The 21,651-nt window shown below is 30.2% G+C and overlaps 1 protein-coding gene across 1 annotated transcript in view; it reads right to left on the bottom strand.

Moving 5' to 3' along the window:
* Window positions 1-9,912: 9,912 nt before the first annotated feature.
* LOC111041161 overlaps window positions 9,913-21,651 on the bottom strand; it is a 121,036-nt gene continuing 109,297 nt past the window's right edge. Inside the window, exons 6-17 of the mRNA XM_022325359.1 lie at window positions 16,835-17,118; window positions 16,724-16,782; window positions 16,478-16,628; window positions 16,040-16,145; window positions 15,801-15,955; window positions 15,589-15,675; window positions 15,210-15,367; window positions 15,019-15,139; window positions 12,930-14,529; window positions 12,585-12,686; window positions 12,385-12,480; window positions 9,913-12,059 (exon numbers count right to left, since the gene is read on the bottom strand). Of these exons, the coding sequence (XP_022181051.1) occupies window positions 11,490-12,059; window positions 12,385-12,480; window positions 12,585-12,686; window positions 12,930-14,529; window positions 15,019-15,139; window positions 15,210-15,367; window positions 15,589-15,675; window positions 15,801-15,955; window positions 16,040-16,145; window positions 16,478-16,628; window positions 16,724-16,782; window positions 16,835-17,118 (3,489 nt within the window). The 3' untranslated portion in view covers window positions 9,913-11,489. The remainder of the gene's footprint in view (window positions 12,060-12,384; window positions 12,481-12,584; window positions 12,687-12,929; window positions 14,530-15,018; window positions 15,140-15,209; window positions 15,368-15,588; window positions 15,676-15,800; window positions 15,956-16,039; window positions 16,146-16,477; window positions 16,629-16,723; window positions 16,783-16,834; window positions 17,119-21,651) is intronic.

Below are 21,651 nucleotides of genomic sequence, written 5' to 3'. Positions count from 1 at the left end.
TATCTTATTAGTTATTTATTATTATTATTATTATTAAAATAACTATATACTTCGCTATCGTTTTACGACCACATTACAACATTATTATAATTTATAATAATATCATAATTACGCGTACCTACGAACTTGTGTATTCAATTTGTAAGCTTATAACAGTAAAACAACGGTGCCTCGACTAACTCAAATTACCAGAAATTGTGTTTTCCCGAACTACCGCCAATAGTTATTTTTGAAATGACGAGATATCCACCAATACCCGGTAGTTGGTTAATTCATAGACTGTATACTTAGTATAAGGGTCTATAGTTTAACAATAATATTTTTATCGTCTATCTCTTCTACAGAATGGGTGTCTCTTTAGGCTTTGACGAATAATCCGTTACTGGTTACTACTTACCAGTTACTCCATTGTACAATTATTATCATAGTTCATGTTTGTACTTTTAACATAGTTAATAATGTTTTAACTACAAGTTAACGTACAACGTGATAATTTAAAAGCTTTTTTAAAAACTGAAATAAAAATTTATATTTACCTTAAAATTATTTTACGTTATTAATTTTGATGTATATTTCATTTAGTGCATGTACTAGAACAGAACACGATTTGGACGGTTACTGCTAATTTCTTAGGGCCTTGTGCCCTTATATACCTAATGTCCTCGATCATAATATTATAATTCTAATGAATTTCTCTATACTGTTTTTACTACTTTTGGCTTACTCAAATCCAAAATTAAGTCATTGTTGTTCATTAAGAACAATTGGCTTATATTCACTGAAATGTGTTTAAACACAGCCCTCTGTTAAGAATTAATTTTTTGACGTACTTTCTAATATTTTATTAATTTATTCGTCATTATTTTGTTACTTCCTGTGGGCTATGAGTAATGTGGGCTGTTAGTAGAATACTCTAATTAATCTTGGTAATATCTTAATTTATACTTTGAAATTTCAATAAATTCAACAAATCCTATAAGCTGATAATCATAAGAGAAGTTCTAACTTTTTTCAAAAATTATCCAACTATAAAAATAGTGTTTTATTGCAACAAAACAAGTTCAACCAAATCTGTCATAAAATAAATATTTTTGGAAATTATTTTGTGTTAAAAACACTCATCAGGCATCATACAAATCGAAGAATTCAATATTGTCAAGGACTTTTCGTAATCTCTCTACAAGTTACTAACCTACGGGCTACGAAGAATAGAACCCTATTACAGTCAGTTGGTTTATTTATTTATTTATTTATTTGCCTGTTGTCCGTCTGTCTCTCCATCCGCATCACGCCAAAAAAATTGCCATGGATACCAGTGCAAATGTTGATGTAGTTAGAATTTGAGCAAGTGTAGTAAGTAGTAACTAAAAATATATTGCCGTACATATTATGTATGCCAATTGCCAAGCTAAAATTGAATAAATTTTGTTATTGGTGGATAAGATGATTACTTATGAGTTAATCAAGACTTTCATAAGATGCCTCAACTCTAAAAATTAATTAACGTGACACCACATAATGATTAATGAGTTATGTTACTTTTGGATTCAAGAGGAGCTGCACAGTCGTGCGACGTGCACACTCTTAGAATATTGTTTAGTATTTATTATAATTTATAATATAATTACACTTAACACATAATACAATTATACACATAGTTTGGATTTGTTTCATATTTATATTATGCATTACATGAATTTATACCAATATAAACATTTTTTGACTGTGTTGGTTTTGTAAGTGCATTTTAACTTTTTCAATTATAAATATTTTAAAATGTATTATTCTATGAACGTTACCATAACTGATCAGTCTTTATTTGCGGAAGCCGGACACTAAGGCTTATATCGTTAATTCAACTACGACCATGACCACGTTAATATTTACGGTAGTATCAATAATGATATTATATTGTATGTGAATATTTTGATGCACACCATTTAATGAGTTGTACCTGGCCCCTTATCGCTGTGATTTTTATGACCTTCACACTGTTTTAAACTGTAAACGTCTAAAATTAAATGTATATATTTCTTTTTATATTTGGCTACTTCATACATGAAACATTATTTTTCCTACAGTTGCAATAACTATTCGAAACTATTCTGGTATTTCCTTCTAGTGGATACTTATATTCTATATAGTGATTACTTTCATCTAAATATAGTATTATATTATAATATTTATATGTTAACCAAACGATATTTATAGACTATTTTGTATTTTGTCATTATTAATAGTAATATTAATAATGATTAATGGGACATATTTTTATACTTCCCAATAGTTATTATTCAAGATGCTCAATATAAAATGTCTAAAATTTAATGATGTATATATTATAATATGTTTATAGCCTTATCGGGCTGCAAAATATCATTGTATGTAAATAGTTAACTAACCTTACACGCGCTACATGACGTTTTCTATAACCACACGTCAGCGCACAAACACGACCCGATCCGTGCTAAATGCACAATCCAACACCGCAAATAAAACTGCTAAATAGTATATACCGTACAAATTCATCAAATTTGGTATCTTAGTTGTTGCCGAACACAAAAATTGTAATTTATTGCATGTTCGGCTAAACTGACAAATCCAGATTATTTTATTCAAATCGTCAAATATTTCAAAATCTGTTTAAAATATTTCAAAATGTCTTAATACTGGAGCCCGGTCTGCAGGGTCTGTTCTACAGATTTTCGACAGTAAAATTTAGAAATTTAACGGACCCTTTACCCATTTGATGCATACTGCGTATTGGGTGGGGCTGGGAGGCGCCTTAATTTTTGTCGGGCTCTTTAGAAGATGTTAATCTTATGAGATAAAATTATACATCTATATTTAATTTAGAATTCTTGAAACTGATTTTAACATTATTTAACAGATTGTACAGAACCATTTAACATATTGTAATAATATGTGTATTCTATCTGAAATCAAAATTTAAAAAAAAAATTACTTGGCTTACCTCACAATACAATAAAATCAATAATCATATTATATAATATATTATTATACCATAAGGTACTAAAAAAACAGAAATAGTATACTATGCAGTATAACCTGATCTTCGACTCTATCCGTCAAAAATAAAACCGTACATCCCCAAACTTGGCCAACATAAGCAGCCACATACATCTCATTAGTAATGTTGTTTTAGTCACGTACTCACGTTTATAATAATTCTTCTGTTTTTTTAAATTGTTCATTTATTTTTTCAAGTATAAAAATGTATTAAGTTTAAGTCGGCTGTATGCTTTATGTTCAGTAAAATTTAAAAGCTGATTATCTATGAGAATAAGTGTTTTTTTTTTTGTATATTTTTTGAGATATTTACCACAGGGCACCGTGGCTGAATTTAGTCCAGAAAAAAGCACCATCGAAAAAAAAGTTAGGGAAGCGCTGCACAATGTTAATAGACAAGTAGACGGCATAATAATAATATACATTTTGTACGATTATATTTAATAATTAATTATTTGTATGCACGAGTAACTTTTAAAATTTTTTTCATCAAACATTAACATTACTTTATTATTATGAAGGTGCATAACTACATGATAAATTCATTATAGTAATTTACCTATTATATAACAGGTTTTATACAAATTATTTGCATATAATCCGAATTGCTTTAATGGTTATTATATTATAATATCACTCTGACGACTCTGTAATATTGAATAATATAGTTGATTCCGTAGTATTTTTATTAATTTTTTATTTACCAAAGATTTGTAAAGTAATTACAATAATGCATGATATTATAATTGGCTAAATGATTTTTTTAAACAAATATACCAAAAATATAAAATATCATTTTGTCTCCTTTTTGGTCTGTACAATAATGTAATATAATATTTATTAATTTTAATACTAATATACTATACTGAAATACGTTTTGTAAGAACCGTTTGATATGAGTCACTTTGTTTCGCTTATTATCTATACTAGTATTTATAAGCAATTATATTATGTATGCATGTTGAAACAAAATATAACCACATAGGCTTACAGTGAAATTATTAAATCGATTTGGCATGTTATAATTATTTACTTACATTAAATATTTACAGATCAATAAAACCAAATTATACAAAAAAAAGATGGTTTGATAAATCACTGCAATAAGATTTAGTTTATTGTATGTGATCTTAATGTTATTTACTCGGACAAACGAGAAAATGTAGAAAAAATTTCTATTAATGGTTAATAGGTTCATACTTAATGAAACCAAAGATATTATTTTTATAGATAAATTACGCTTATTGTGAATTGTAATAATAAAAAGTAAAACACATCGAAGTATAATAAAATTATATTATATTTTATATTATTTGGGTAGCAATAATTAGAAAATCTATATTTAAATAATAGAAGCCAGTGGTTAATTAGTTAAAATATTTAATTATTTATAGTTTAGATGAGTAGTGATGTGTAGTGAAGATCAATATTTTATGGAGGGTAATCTCAACTGAGGCCACCAGAGCAGACAAAAAATTCGACCTTATAAATATACTTTTGTATTACTATTTGAACTTAGACGTACGGAAGCATGGCTTTGTTAAAAATGCAAAGAATTTTCTCTTAGCTAGTACACTAGTGGCTAGTCCACCGTCGTAGTACTGTCAACCGTACTCTAAACTAATTCCACCAAACCATGTGCATAAGTAACGGTATCTCACCAAAGGTCGAAACCGGTTATTTTTATAGCAACGACACGTTTATAAATATCCAAATGTTGTTGTTCGAAAATAATAATTAATATCGAGGATGAATTTTATTATTTTTTTTTCGATTTTTTGATTTGTGTATTTCTATCACTACCGCATATTGCACAGAAAAAATTAACCATGCAGAGTTGTTATAATCAATAAAAAAAAGTATGGTTGAAAAAGAAGGTATAATTACAATATTCTGGGGTGCCGCTAATGGTCGCCTTCCCCTCTCCTGTCCGTTTACTTATTTTTATTTTCATTTTATCTCATTTGCTTATTGCATTGCTATAAATACAGATTGTAATATTGTAAATCAACGTTCTTTCGTAACAATAATGAAAAAAAGTAACAATATTATCCATAGATTCTAATATTCTATAGTCAAAGATTTGTGTAAAAACGAAGATAACGCATACGGTTTTATCGGTTTTAGCTACCCATTCAAATGGTACCTACATTATTTTTCGATAAAATTAGTTACATATTTGATTTTTTCGGAACGAAAGCAGTTTAATTCAAATCGGTATAACAAAAGCAACATAAATACGATTCAATTGCGTGTTTTGAACAATATCATGCGCTTTGCAATCATACGGGATGAAATCAAATACATATATTATTTGATAACTAATCCATTTTAATTCAAATCGTAGCCGCATCTCGTGGTTGTTGTAAATCATATTCTACTGAACATAAATTTATGAATCTCCTACAGAACTTTTATGATTTTCCATCAAACAAAATCTCAATAGTTAATACAAAATAAGAATATAAGAATATATTTGAATAAGATTACGTATTCATGTATAATATACTGAGTGATCCATTTAACGTATAAAGCCGGCTTCCCGCGACTGATGTACTTGCAGGGTACATCAATAATCCAATGGGTAAGTAATTTGTGTCAGGGGTGTAGCCAAGATTTTTCTGGAGGAGGGGGGGGGCTGATAATTTGCTCACAAAGAGTTGGTTTGACTAGGGTCTCCCATAAGTTTAGCGTACTGAAATCGAGGTTTTATTTTAGGTTTCGGTTCTTGTGCGACTAATGATTAATAGTGCTATACACATTTGTATTTGCAGTAACTGCAATATTTCTTAATATTTTTTTTTGAGGGGGGGGGAAGGATACTAATTCCACAAGTTTATATTATTTTACAAAGTAAATTTTCTCTTCTTCGTGTTTTCGTGTTTTACATTCAAAAAAGTAAAAACAGTGTCCCGAGCGAATGGTGTCGCTACCTACCGAGCTCTCTCGGTACTATCAAACTGACGTATTTTTTAGCGTGTACTTACTAAATTTACGACGGCACAGCCGAGTTGACGATTATGATTTTCGGTGACGAAAACAAAATATTTTATTATAATTATTTGAAGTTTTTCAATCTCAGGTTAGGTATAGCAAGTGATTGTCAAACAATTATTTTGATAACTTAAGACCACACACCAACAACAATTACCGATATTTTATGCTTAAATATTTTCAATTGGTATTATTCTAGGAATTTGTACGTATTATTATCATTACAAGACGCGTAATATGTAATAATAATATTTTCCATGTGTATGTGCTTGTGTGTTTTGTGTGGGTGGGTGTGTGTGGGTAGATATGAGTATGTTATGCTTAGTATACTCTAAAAAATAATTTGTGAACATTTTTTGGTATCAGATAATTCAATAACAAACTACTTGTAATTAACTTGCATAATGAGGGCTCAGTGAAAATAAGCGATTTTGGCTGAAGAGAGAAAAAATATTTTTTTCATAAATATGATGTTTTTACTTTTGCCATGTACTTGAAAAAGGCGAGTAACTTTTGAAATTTTAACAATTTGTCACTGATAATAATATTATATAACTCCATTTGACTATATTACTTGACAATAATTAATATAGGTCTCTAATAAAAAATAATACCCTGTGTTTAATGTTTGGCTAGGTAAAATCAAGGGCCAATCGAGAGCAACAATAAATTAATTAGTCCCTAATAACATTACACTTTAAACGATTCCATAAAGAGTGTTTAATAAGCGTCAAACACTAAAATAATGATACGTATTAAAATATAAAATGTATTAAAATTTAAAGTAGGAATTCATCAAGTATTACAATGACGAGTATCTTCGCCGCTATTGTATCAACAATTATACGGCGCCAACAATACCTCTCATCATACATGTAAACAATTGAAGTCACTTAAGTTACAGAAACAACGGGTTTAAAGTTCCCTATGCCTTCTGTTTCTAAACTCTTTTATTTAGCTTTATTAAAAAGCCTAAATTTCTAAATACTAAATACTTAAACATTTGCCATAATACTTTGATTTATGAAAATGTTGAGTTTATTTCAAAGAGTAATACATGATATTATGGAAAATACATGTAATTATTCACGATTATACCTGATGATCTGATATAGAACTATTATACTCGCAGAAATAATATTAGAAATGAGTGTCCATAGTTGTTTATTTAAATTTTAAATTGTATCAATAGTTGACTACAACGAGCTAAATAAATATCAAAAGTATTGAAAGCATTTATTTAGTTTACCTAACTTTTTTTAGTTAGTTTATAAGAAAAAATGATATTGTAATGTTTAGAGTTTTAATATATCACAGTTTACTAAATAAAATAATTATTTTATTCTAGAATAGTACCTATATCAAGAGTAATCTATATTGGATAGTTTAAAATTGTTATATTAACATTAACCTACCTATATTTATGCTTGTAATAAATAAAATATGTTTTGTTTTGTGACTATACGGTTTGTTTTAATGTCATCAAGTAGTTTGATTTAATCAATGAAATACATTTTCTATGGATATCATTTTTCATTTAGTTGTATACAAATTACAACCCCTAACCGATGTTGTATACTTTGATTATGATAATATTAAGTTTATTTTATTTGTTTCAATGTTAAATATAACACGTATTTAAATCTTAACTGTTTCTCTAAAAGTTTGATTTTTCTTCTCCATCCGCGATTGTGAAAATGCACTGCCTCGCTCTATGCGACGGTTTAAGATCTAAAAGACACTTGAATCTACGAATTCATCACTAATGGAAAATTTAAGGCTGTACGATATATCTCGAAGAGCTTCGTACCACTGGGCGATGGTCTTAAACTCGTATTCGTAGTCGAATAAAATACGTAGAAACTGTGATGAATGGTGTTATCCGTTATTGACATGACGGACGGCAATGTTGTTTTAGTTTGTACATCACGATCACAGAGATTAGACGCGTATCTTTCGATCGTATTTTATTTCCGGTTTTATGTTATTTTTAAGGTAGGGCTCAGATGTTGATGACTTTTTAATGTTTTTTTTTTTTTTTTTGGAACGTCTTGAGACAATGCTTTCCTGGCTAAAAACGTCTTTCAATAGCACGTGGAACTAAATAAGTAATTTATAATTTGCTTTTATTGGTCTTTCTAGTTTTTTATTATTTTAAAATGTTAACTATTTTCCATAAACCAAGGAGTTTATAAAATTTAACTCAACGTTTGTAAAATGATGTATATAAATATTATACCTCGTGGAATTAAAGGTATTATGTTTTTTATTTGTAAATGTAATTATGCTTGTTTGTAATCTGTAATATTCTACTCTTTAGTAACAAAATACATTTTAAAATGATACCTAAGTCAACAATAATTTTAAAGGAAAGTTTTTGATCATTATAATTAATTTCTTCTCAAGATAATTTTTGATTTCAAGTCATAAATGAATATTTATAAGGTCATTTTTATAGGGTTTTTAGGGCTTCAGCGCATCTGCAGGGACCTATCAATAACGCATTATAATTATCGACTATATTACATTGACGGCTTGGTTTCAAAAAGCAATTATAATATTTGTAGAAACAAAAATGCTTTATTACTTTACCTATACACATAAAATTATAAAAAAAAATCTGTTTCAGTAACGAGTTACCTCAGTTATATACTTAAACATATACGTATGTACACGTGTATGCGTATACTGCGCACGTACAATATCCATCAAAGCTAATGACATTACATAATATTAATATATTATTATACTGTTATTCTGTTACTTGCTTTGAAGGTGTCAATTGACGATTTCTATATAATAATATGAATAGTGTACATAATATTATAGTACATTATCACGGAAGCAACAGCGATCTTCATATTATTATTATTATATGCGCAGAGTAAAATAATATTAATTGAAAACGTGATGAAAATTGTTTCGGTGTTTTATTTTTTTGTTTTGTTATTTCAGCAGGGTCGGTATTAATTTCGCCGACAGTGTTTTAAAATCGTTCTCGTTTCGCGAGTCGTAATACATTTCGTCGTTTGTACAACCACCAGTACAAAAACCGCAGTACAACAACGGCGTAATCTGGAGCAAAACGTTTTCTGTACTGCACCTCCACTTGTAAACTATTGCAAACTAATAGTACTGTCTAATGTTCATAATATTATGTTTATTAAAATATAAATCGATATAACAATACTCTGAGACATGTGATTTTGCCTGGCCAAATGCCTAAACACCTATTTTTCAAAGCCGGAAGCTTTATTTAAGTAAAGATCGAACAAAATGTATAACAATGACATTTATATGTATAATTAACGTTGAATAAATTATAAATGAAAAAAATTACAATTCTGTACAAAAAAATCTATTAAACTATTTATAATATACAAATACATTACTTTTAACTTACTTGTAATAATTATATACATGACACATTATTATTTATGTAGTAAATTTAACTCGAAATATTTTCTCTCCGATTAGAAATAGCATAACAATATTACAATTTTATAATCACAAGTTGTTCATCTGAACAATACCTACCTATGTAAAATTAAAATAAAAAAATAATTTTAAAAATAATAGAATAGTTATTAATAGTTATTAATTTACAATAATATTTAAGAAATATGAAACGAATTTTAAGCAGATATTCAAAAGAAACAATTATGGTCGACTCAGTGACTGAACAGTATAAAAATATTTAATTATTTCTGATTTTGAGCAGAAATATTATTTATGAATAAACTTAGTAATAAATAATGTACGTTTTAACCGTTAATTAAATTTGGATTTTTACACTGGTCCCTATAGATATACTTACAATATTATTGTATTATAATAGTATTTCCTTTTAAATTTGGTCTCTGTATGGTGTATAATGAACAGAAATTGATCAGTTTCGTTATTAAGTTGTACAGTTCTGCTTAAGATCTCACGTTTTTTTTTTTTTATAAAAATTACTTACACTTTTAACGTTTTGTTTTTTATACTTATAAGTCAGTTATAACAAATAACAATTTTACTATAATAACATGACCAGAATTAAGTTAGCCTAAGTAAACTAATTACATTTAATATTACAATAACAAGATAATGAATAATACCGGAGAGAAAACTTTCTGGAAATATATGTGGTTAGGTGTGGAAAAATATCAAATACCAATTCGCATTGGAGTTATCGAGGTGTGGACGTTTGTTTCAGCGACAGTCGACCCGCATTCTGATCTGACCATCGCCATAATGACTTTTTATTGTTTTGTATTATGAATACATAAATATTCAATTTTTAGTTTTTCAGTTGTTGTGACCAAATTAATACCAAATTTTTCCGATCAAAATCATCAATGCTTATGGATATCATTAATGTTCAAACATATATAATAACAACTAAAATTAGGTCAATTCTCAAGCGTAATGCAATTTATAACAGGATTAGAGTAGTTGCATAGTAATATCGTACTTTTTGCCATACGAAATTGTTCATGAATACCAAATTATTTAGCGAAATAATAAAAAAAAAATTTGGGTTGTGTTTTAGAATACAATCACTCAAATTTGATAAAATGTCAAAATAAATATAAAAAATTGTTTGAAAAACGTTTATGTTTTGTGCGGGATAAAAAATAATCTTAAATAAACCGAAGATATTTTTTAAACAATTGGGACTATTTTTTTACTACGAATCTCGACTAATAATGTACGGAAACGTGTGTGTAAGACACAAAGTTTATTTTTAAATTAAATGTTTACATATACGTTTCATACCCATAATACGTATTTCACTGTCATCTAAAACCTGACTAAAAAATAAGTATGGAGTATAAAAGAATTTGTTTGAATTACTTTTCATGTTGAAATAATATTTTAGGTTATTCCGAAATTGTGAACAATGTAAAAAAAATCTAACTATTTATTATTTACCTATGAATCCGAAATCATTTCCAAAAACAAATAGTGTTTTGCCACTAACCAAATATTTCATACGTTTACATACAATGCAATTTGTCTCAACAGATTTTGAATAAATACTAATAAAAAAATATATATTGTAATAAACATTCAATACTGCATAAGTACTTCATAGTATCAGGAGACAAATATGCACTTCTATGTCATTGAATACAATGGAAATTTAAATTTGAATTTTTATTGGTCCCTATTTTCAACATATTTAATGGTAAATGTTTATGGTACCTAGCACAATGCTGCAGTGGCAACTATAGTGTAGGTACTATGTTATAGTAATATAGTACATCATGTTCCGAAAATTAAAAAATAAATTCGTGTGTTACTAAAATATTAAGGTACAAACAATTATAATAATATAGTCATGATAAAACCATGCAACTATCCTGTTATGGTAAAATTTCGTACTATCCAAAAAGAATAACAATAACAACAACAACAATAATAATAATAATCATAATCATTAATCATAATAATAATAATAATAATCGGTTTATATTGATTTAATTTTCGGGCTGCGATACTAACGAAAAACAACTCTTCGATATAGTCGGAAGTATGTCGGGCGAAGGCGTTTGTGACGAACTGCCCCCCAAACGGACGTATTGTCCAAAATTTCTTAGTATCGAATTGGAAAACGGCACATTGTCAATCGACAAACACCTCCTCCGTCCCTGAAGTCCTCTGTGTATGATCATACTATTTTCGTCCAAAGACCTTCGGCTCAAAAGCCCTGGGCCAGCGTGGAGATCGTTGTGGCTAGTGTGCCCCACTAACATTTCCGCTTCCCAGTTCTCCCACCTGGGAGGAAACTCTTCTTCTTCGTCATCCGTACAATTCATGTCGATTCTGGTCTCGTCGTGTTGCCACGACGGTTCTGGGATAATCGACTTGGGCAAATCTCGAAGTTCCAGGTTCTCTTCTTCCGACCGGTCTTCCCAAGACTTACTCGAGAACAACGGAGGGCTACTGGAATTTGGGTTGTAACACCTCGGGTCGTCCATACCAAATGGGGACAAACTGTTGAACGAAGATACCTTTGGACACATGACTGTATCCACAGAATCATTTCTCTGAAATACATCAAAATTAATTTACACACCTAGGTATAAAAGAAACACAATTAAACATTATTAACCGTTATACAGAGTGTAACAGAGAATAATATATGTAAATATTTGACTATATTTTTTAATAACTTTTATACCAACCAATATTTAAGAAAGAATGTTTAGATTAATGGCTTTATAATAATCAAAATATTTATAAATTCAAAACAATTTATTTTTAAATATTGATTAGAACTTTATTTATTACATATCCAAAGTTGGTTAATTTTATTAGTCAGTTCTGATCTTTTACAGTTTATACTATGATATATATTATAACAAAACTCACTATAAATGGATTTTCTTCGTCTTCTTCTATATTTTTTGAATAATTATCAAGTAATGATCCTAATTTTCCTTCGTCGACGGGTTGATCACAAAGTTTCTATATAACCATGAATTGATTTTAATATTTAATAAATACTAATAAAAAAATAATAATATATGTATAATATATTGATATCAAGAATTGTAAAAATAAAATGTTACCTGATTGAATTGTTCACATAGTGTGCTTATTGTATAATCGCGTTTATTTATTTCAGATTCGAGTTCATCTATTTTATTTCGATATTTTCCTTCAATATCTGTCTGAAATTCATAGAAATTAATATTCATTTTAGTATAATATAAAGTAATTTTAGTATAGACAAATATAATTACGGTAAATAAATAAATTGTAACGACATTAACGTGACCCCCCCCCCCCAAAAAAAAAATAGAAGTCTTGCCCAATTTTATTTACAAAAAAATATGTAAAAAAAGTGAATAATAGATGTAAAGATTTGAAACGGTTTGCAATAATAAAAACAAATAAAATAAATTTGAACTTACTAGACATTTCTCGACAATTGTTTTTACACCATTCAATATTTCGTCGTAACAGTTTTGTCGAATATCCGGCCGACTCGACACGTACTGCACTGCAGAGTTGGTGGACATTCGTTTGGACAGTTTTGTATGCTTTGAAGTTCTTTGGGAAGACTCTAGCAAGTCAGTCTTATGAGACAAATCTATTGGTATAAGATCGGGATTTTTACACTGAGGGGTTATGCTGTCGGGAAATTCAAATAAGGAGCTACAAGAATCTGGCGAAGATTCTATTGTGCGGCGTTGGTTGAACGTAACATTTCTAGTCAATTTGGAGTGTCTGGCAGCATATCCTTCTATGGTCTGCGAAGTCATCAACTGGTTCGCTCTGTCGTTGCCGAAACAGCTTGATGACAACTTTTTAAGTATATTCTTAAGCCGTATCCGCTCGGCTGTTTCGTTACACTCATCTACCGGTGTTGTGCTGCACCCCAACGGTTCTTGTTTGCGCGAATTTTGGTTTCTCAGTACCACCTCCAGGGCTACCGCTTCCGAGTGACTCCGTGTTAACTGACTGCCATACGAAACGTCCAAAGCCCTGCATCCGGACGAATCCAGGCTGGAACTTCTCAAGAACGCTTTCTCTTCTAGTTCTGCCAACTTTTGTCGTTCGTTCAATATTTTCAATTTCTTGACGAACGACAAACCGGAATACTCGGGTGACAGATCGTTGATCGAATCGTAACATCTTTTCTTGCCGTCTAAATGCAACACTTTTGGCCTATGCACTATTCTAATATCACATTTTTCCTTATTAATATTATTTTCAGTAAATTTATTGGTTAAACTATTGTGAGCCGATATGTTTTGAGCAATCAATGAGCCCTGTTTGTATTGATCATCTAATTTTTGGCACATTACAATAAACTTGTGTTCGCAACCTCCACTGTTTATATGTGAAACATCGGCTGTGGGTTTCAAGTTTGATTGAATAGACGACGTGTCGCGTGGGACCTCACTATCGGCTTTTAAGTCTTGCAACTTGGCTTTTGGCGTAAGCACCGTCGCTTTTTTCAAAAGCGTCCACAATTTCGTATTCGCCGTCTGTTTTCGCTGCCTGGTGTGTACCTCCGACAGCCGTTGCTTTAGGCTTATGCTTTTTGTGTTTTCTTTTTTCGGAGTTTTTAATTTCACGTTCGATTTTACCTTAGGTGTACTTTCGGGTACTTCTAGGTCGACCTTCTTCGGTTTACTTTGCGTCATCGCTTCTTGTTCATTTTTTTGTTTGAGAATCAACAGTCTCTGCAATAACGGAAGTCCGGCACCGATTACTTCTTGATTCGTTGATTCTTTTCGAACCGTTTCTGACACAGCAGGTGGGGGTGATAGTAAACACTTCTTAGACTCGTTAGCACGCGGTTCTCTATCCGATTTTGCTTTATTTAGTATTGGAATACCCGGCGATATCGGCCTTGGGTCTTCATCACTGTGATCAGTTCCCGAAGCTAACTCATCGCTCCATACCCGGGGCATTCTTCTTAAAATACTTTTACTACTGGTGTTTTCTGATTTGCGACCACTACTGGTTAATGGCTGTAACTCCATGCTCTCTTCAACTACAGCTCTGTAAAATTTAAATATAATGTAATGTATATAATTATGTATTTAAAAAAAACTTAATATTGGTTTGCCTATAACATTATTATGATCAATTATAGCACGTTAAATAAAATATGATTTTAATCTATTTGATTTAATTTTTGTGGTAATTTTTCACGAGTTTGCTTCAGTCTATTACAGACTACAGAAGATATTACCTGATTATATATGATATTAATAGTTTTTTAAATTATTTAAAATATTTAAAATACATTTTATTTACTTTAATATTCGTATTAGACTATTACTATTAGATATTTCCAGGTAAAATATATTTACATAAATTATAAACGATAAAAAAATAATAATTTAATTATCTTTTTAATTTTGATAGGTTTTAACATACTTTATAATATTAAAAATGTTTTAATTAAAACTGTTTCCAACTAGTATTTTTTAACTGTGATAAAATTGTTTATAATAATAATGTATTTAAGTTTGGTATTTATCTCACCTAGTGCCTCGGCGTCCTTTTGAAAATGCATTTCGAAGTCCTTTGACATCACATCGAATTTTTTCAACGATTCCACTACAGTTTTCTGCAGCTTCAGCCCGAGATTTTATCCGATCTGCAACTGATTGTTTACAAATAGTATTTATTATTATGCCATACATGTAACAAAAAATCCAATTAATATTACCTACCGATCTTATTTGCGTTCCTTGCTTCCATTAGACGCTTTCTGCCGAGGGTTTGAAGAATATCTTGTGCTTCGGGGTAGTCTTTCATGGCGGCAAGAACGTCTTCACGAGACAAACTGAATAACTCTGAATATCCTACTGACCGAACATCAGCAGTTCTCCTAAGAATTATATTTTATAGCACATTCTGTTTATATAATTTATTTAGTTGATTACCAAATATCAAAAACCAATCTAAAGATTATAATTGTATATATAATGTTGATTTAACACCTTAATCTATGTCAAGAGTAAATAAACCACAAATAAATATTTTGTTAATATGTGTAGGTACATTTTGAGTGTGGTGTAACATTGTCAGTTAATTTGTAATAACACATACTTATTAAATCCATCCAAGTTGAGAATTCCAATTTCTCCAAAGAAATCGCCAGCTTTCATTATTGTCAGAACATGTCCAGTTTCACTACTGTATAAAATATAGCAAAACAAATTTCATTTAAAATGTATTGGATTTTTAAGTCATTTTTTATGTGTGTATATGGATACATATATATATATATATAAGTACGCATTTATTGTAAATATGCTAACCTAATAACTTCTAAGATTCCGTCTGCTATGATGAACATCTCTCTGGCCACTTCTCCTTTCCGACATATTAAATCCCCAGGTGTAAATATGTAAGCTTTCATTTTGAGAACTAAATCGTGTAGGAATTCCGGTTGGCATTCTTGAAATATTGTAACCTACATTAGATTACCAATAATAACGTAAATATAATGTATTTTTCAGCATACATATTATATTTTTATGATTTAGCTGGAAATTACTTTTTTCAAAACCGCCAGATTGACGTGCAACGCCAGTTCGGTTTTCAATTTGTCCGGAAGAAGACCCAGCGCCGTGTTTATATCTCCACCTCCTTGAATACGTCCCCTTCAACAAACCGGCAACATGCACAAAAAAAACATGTTTTTAGTCTTATCGTGCGTGTGTGAAACGAGAAATAGGAATTAATCAATCATTCGATTTTGACGTATTCGCACGCGTGCCAATGTATATGTGGCACTGGATTTCGAATAAAACGTTCTAAAGGCGTTATATGGCTCGGCCGAATGAATGTATTGAGTTACACATGACAGCGCTCCAAGCCGACGAGAGTTATATATTATATATTATATACACAATATATATATATGATGAGTGTATAGAATTTCGAAACCGCCCTTCTAATTCAATTAGTTGGGTAAACAACAAATAATATTCACCTGGACCACGAGTAGTCATACCATCTCAGCACTCTTTTTTTCATGCCGCTTGGCACCTTGTGATGTCGCATATACAACTTGGCGCCGTCCAACAGCCGTTCAAACTCCAATCGGTTTGCGTTTCTGTTCGTTATCACGTTGCCCACCTGCCCTGGAAAATGTAAGTATATCAATTTTAACACCTTTGGGTCGACTGTGCAGCGTTATCTATATATTACACCGCCTTAGCGTGTGCGCACAACATACCAACGATGGTGGCGAATATGAAGACTCCGATCAAGTAGCTGACGATGGTGAAAACGTACCTAAACGTAAAAATAATAATGAAAAAANAATGGCCAATATACAGGAACTCACTCAGCATTAGTTTCTGGTGTGGGTAGATCGCCGATGGTGGTCAGCGTCAGAGTTGACCAGTACAACGATCCCAAATATTTTCTAGTCAACGTCGCATAGTCACCCGGCTTGTACGGGTACACCCAATCGCCTTTGAATCCTTCCGCTTCGGATAACAGATAATAGAAACACCCAAACCAATGAGCCAGTATCAATAAAATGTGAATCAGGTTGATCACTCTCCAAAAGTTTGGGTAGACCGTCCTCGATTCCACCATGTAGTAATAGTCGTACACTCTATACACCTAAAAGAAATTAAATTATGATAATATTGATAATATTATAACAATGACAAAAAGTAAAATTCGATTACTATATTATAGCTATTATACAATATATTATTATGTACTGTAATCGTACAACATGAAAATCGTTATTTGATTTTACATTTTGCAAAGGGTATAGTGTGAAAAAGCTTTTGGCCTAACAATGAATGATTTTTAAACATTTGTAGGATATTCAAATGTTAACAAAACACCAAACATTTTCCACGGCGCATAAATGCAGTTAACTGGAAAATGAATGTAGATTATACTGTAAGTACATAATATAACAATGCAAAATATCAATTATTTTACCAAATACATACGACACATAGTGCAAAAACATTTTCACTCAGAATCGTTCTAAAATTAGATGACAATAGCTTATAAATGTAAAATGACAATATACCATTTCAAGTAGTCGACACAAAATAGGGGACTTTCGATATATTTATCTTATATAATTTATAACATTGAGCAAAGTTTATCCGTTTTTTTCTAATAATATTTGAATACCTAATCAAATTGAAACGTAATACCAATACATTGTATACTAAAAGTAAAAAGTATCAATATTATTTTTGAGTGAATATGTTTATTTTGTATTACAAATTTAACTCTGAAAACCTACAAAGTTCAGAGGGTACCTATATAGTCTAGTAGCTAATACTTCAAGTTACAACCTATCATAACAAAATATTAGCATTGTCAAACATTGATCTTATACTAAGAGGGCTTTTGACGATAACTTAGCATTTAACACAACATCGTACTATAGGTATATCTATTATCTTCTAAAACAAACTTAACAGTTATACAGCTTAAAATATAAAATTATTATAATACTACCCATCAGCATGGATTAATATAGGTACCCCTATATAGTGTTAAATCGGTTTAATTAATTTTAGTGACAAACTAATTTTGACGTATGTTGGAACTTTAATAAACATAATAGAAATAAAAAAAAACATTTATTAAATACTATAATAATTGGGTATTTACTCTTGACAATGTTTAAAAAAATATACATTTAAAAATAATTGTATAAAGAAAATTAAAAAAAAAAGGTAAAAGCTAATTTCTGTAATATTTTGTGACTTAAGATTGTACTAAAAAATAATATATTATGACATAGGTAAGGTACATATTGTCTCCATATTATATTCACACATATTACATTCCTAGTTTTTTAAATATTTGTCTAACATGCTTAAATATCAATGTTGTTTTATCATATTTACTATGCACAAATTAACAACACTATTACATATTTTGTGGAGAATACATGTCACAGACTGTTGTCTATAACAGATTGTATAAATAATGTTCAAGTATTATAATACAGAAAAATGTAAATGTACTGAAGTACGGAACATAGATGATTTCAATTTAACAAATTAATAAATACTAATTAGGTGCATTATTACAAAAACGAATAATTCGTGATAGACAAAAATACACAACCTGTAGGTAGGTATAATATAAGATTAAGAAATTATTGCATTTAAAATAAGATTCTGAGTAAATCTATGTTTTTGCATAAAATTAGTTGATATTACGCTAAAAATCGCTATAATTCCTCACTTTTTTTAGCCGTTGTTTTCTTTTTTCATCTAAAACCACCCCTTTAGAGACTTGAGTAGGGGCCATTTATGTGCAACTTACTACCTACAATTTATAGAGTTGCTGAGTTAACGTTTTTAAGTTTTTTTTACTAACCTAAAAAGTGTTTTGTCATAAAAGTCCGTAAAAAAGCTAGAATATAATATATTGATATGTATATTAGAGTTATACTTAGAATGCGAGAATATGAATTTAGTTGTAACCCAATGCTATTGGCTTATGGTAACACACTTTAACCTCAGTGTAAAGAAGGTAACTTTAATGAAGTATAACTAAAATACTGAAACATAATAAAAAAAGTACTACTGTAGGTTGTAACACAAACTTGACTATTAATATTATTTCATTCAATTATATAAAAATAGTGTTAATTTTCTACATGTTTGAGTTATAATCTCAATAGTTTTAAACAGTTGAAATGAAATTTAAATTCATTCAAGTCAATTAGTACATTAACTCTATTTCGATGTGAAGATAATCATCATTTTTGAGACATTGGTAATTACTGCATAATCGCTTTTAAATTACCGTAATAAACTTAATGTCGTGAGTCAACATCGGTGTTGTGTGAAATTGTCATTGTAACTTGTAAGTACTAAGTACTAACTACTAAGTTTATTGTATTATAGTATTGCCACATTTTGAATATTGATCTTAAAACTCAAGCGAATATTGTGTAGGCACCTATTATATTTTGTGAGAGCATATAAACAATTGTCGAATACCTAATATATAGTTATGAAAAACTTGGAGTTATGCATGTTTTTGCGTATCAGTATGAATGATTAAAAATTAAGTTTACCCACCTAAAATAATTGAATTGTATTATATGTTCATACCTAATGACACGTACTGATATAATAACTGATTAGTGATTACTGATTATCAATTAATTATAAAACACGAAAAATCATTATTATTATTATTATTATTATTATTATTATTATTATATGAAGCATATTACAATGTTTGAACTGTAAAAGTTAAAATGAAAATAATAATACAATATATTGCAATTTTTAAAATTAACGCACTACTGACGTAGTGATTATATGTGAAACTTTAGACAAGGATGAACAGTTATGAAATTGTAAGTAGATGATTTGGTATAAGATGTCACTAGTTAGTGAAAAAGTGTGCTGCAGTATATTTAGGACTTAGGTATACAAAAATCTACTACTAATTCTTTTTTATAAAATATAATCGTCTTTAGAAACAAAAACTGTCGTCATGCGATAATTATTATTAATTGCGTTCAAGACAATGTTTATATTCACATTTGTATTTTGTACAACACGCGTGCACTTCGTTCGAAACTAATTGTCGTAAAGCAATTATAATACCGTATACTTATGCGAGTTTTAAATTATTTAATGAAATTGTTGCTACATGAAACGCAATAAAGCAAAAATTAATTAGAAAATCCATAATTTAATCAGCATTTAAATTTAGAAACGAAAAAAAAAAACGTTTTAGTCGGTACTTCTGCTTCAAACTTACAGTCGTAGTTTCCACTTTCGCATCGGCAATTAAATAGAACCATAGAGCAGTATTATTCAGATACCTAACTATACGTTGTAAGGATATATTATACGGGATCGAGAGGATTTACAGGATTGCGATTTGTTAGGGCGTTATAACTACAAGGAATTGTGTTCTGAGAACAAGAGTTGCAGAAATGCAATTAAAAGCTACAACCGAAGATGTAAGCTACTAATTCGTATTTCGTTCTAGCAATTTGAAGTAGAATGCATTTTTTTACGGGTAATCATAATATCACATTTCTAAACGACGTGTTATATATTACATATATATATATATATATTGGTGGTTATCTGCAGGTTTTCGGCGTACATTCTCGGATGTATTTTTTATAGCGCACATAAGGCGTATTATAGGTCGTCTGTTTTATTACATATAATATCGTGAACTTTTTATATAGATTGCCTGCTGAAATCCTCAATAGTTCGACACGGATCGATCGGTCGTGCTCATATAGGTATGTGATATTATTATTATTATTATTATTATTACGTACTCAAAAAATGGATGCTCGCACATAATCTCTGGTAGTGTGATGTTATTATATTATGTTGGTATTGACCTATAGCCGCAGTAATAAGGTGAACTCCTTGCCGCTTGACATCATCATGTCCTACCAGTTAGTACCTATATATGCCCATTTTATTAAAATGCATTATGTATAATATAGTATGTACAGAGTGTTATGCGGTTTTCACATTTAACCGACACACGTGATGACGTGGGAAAACGGGGCATCGGCGCGATGGCCCACCCCGTCGGTACACCGTCTCGGATCCAATTACGGCTATTGGCACACGAGAGACTGCGTATAAAAATTGTATGTACGTGCGCCGGGAATAAGTAGGTAGCAATTGACGGGGTTAAAATAGTATATATGCGATGTAAAACGCTCGTCGTTCAAAAGACTTTGTGGCCCGACGATGGACCGACCGAATGCCAACACCGCAAACGTGCCTTATCAGCTGAAAGGGATCGGAGGCGACCTCGTTTGAGGTAATGTTTTTCCCCCCTCGCGTTTTTCCGTCAAAAAATGAAAACCTCTCCCCGTGTTCGAGAACGGCCGCTATTAATATCGTCTAAACGCAACCGAAAACATGTCGGCAGTGTTCGTAAATTTGTCGGTGTACTATCGTTCGATATCCATCATCGCGGGACGTCAAACCTCGCGTCTACAATACCGGAGGTCCACTCCATTTGCACATGGTTATTTATGATTATATAGTTATACGATACATATTATTATTATTATTCAAACTATAAAACGGACTAGGGATAACCGACGGAAGAAAAGTCGGTTTTATACTGCTCCGCGATATGAATTGCTGACAGGGGTTCGAGGAAAAA

The sequence above is a fragment of the Myzus persicae genome, unplaced genomic scaffold, assembly GCF_001856785.1.
Source record: "Myzus persicae strain clone G006 unplaced genomic scaffold, MPER_G0061.0, whole genome shotgun sequence".
Taxonomy (NCBI): domain Eukaryota; kingdom Metazoa; phylum Arthropoda; class Insecta; order Hemiptera; family Aphididae; genus Myzus; species Myzus persicae.
The sequence above is the reverse complement of the archived record's forward strand: the minus strand, read 5'-3'. Positions and strand labels throughout refer to the sequence as shown.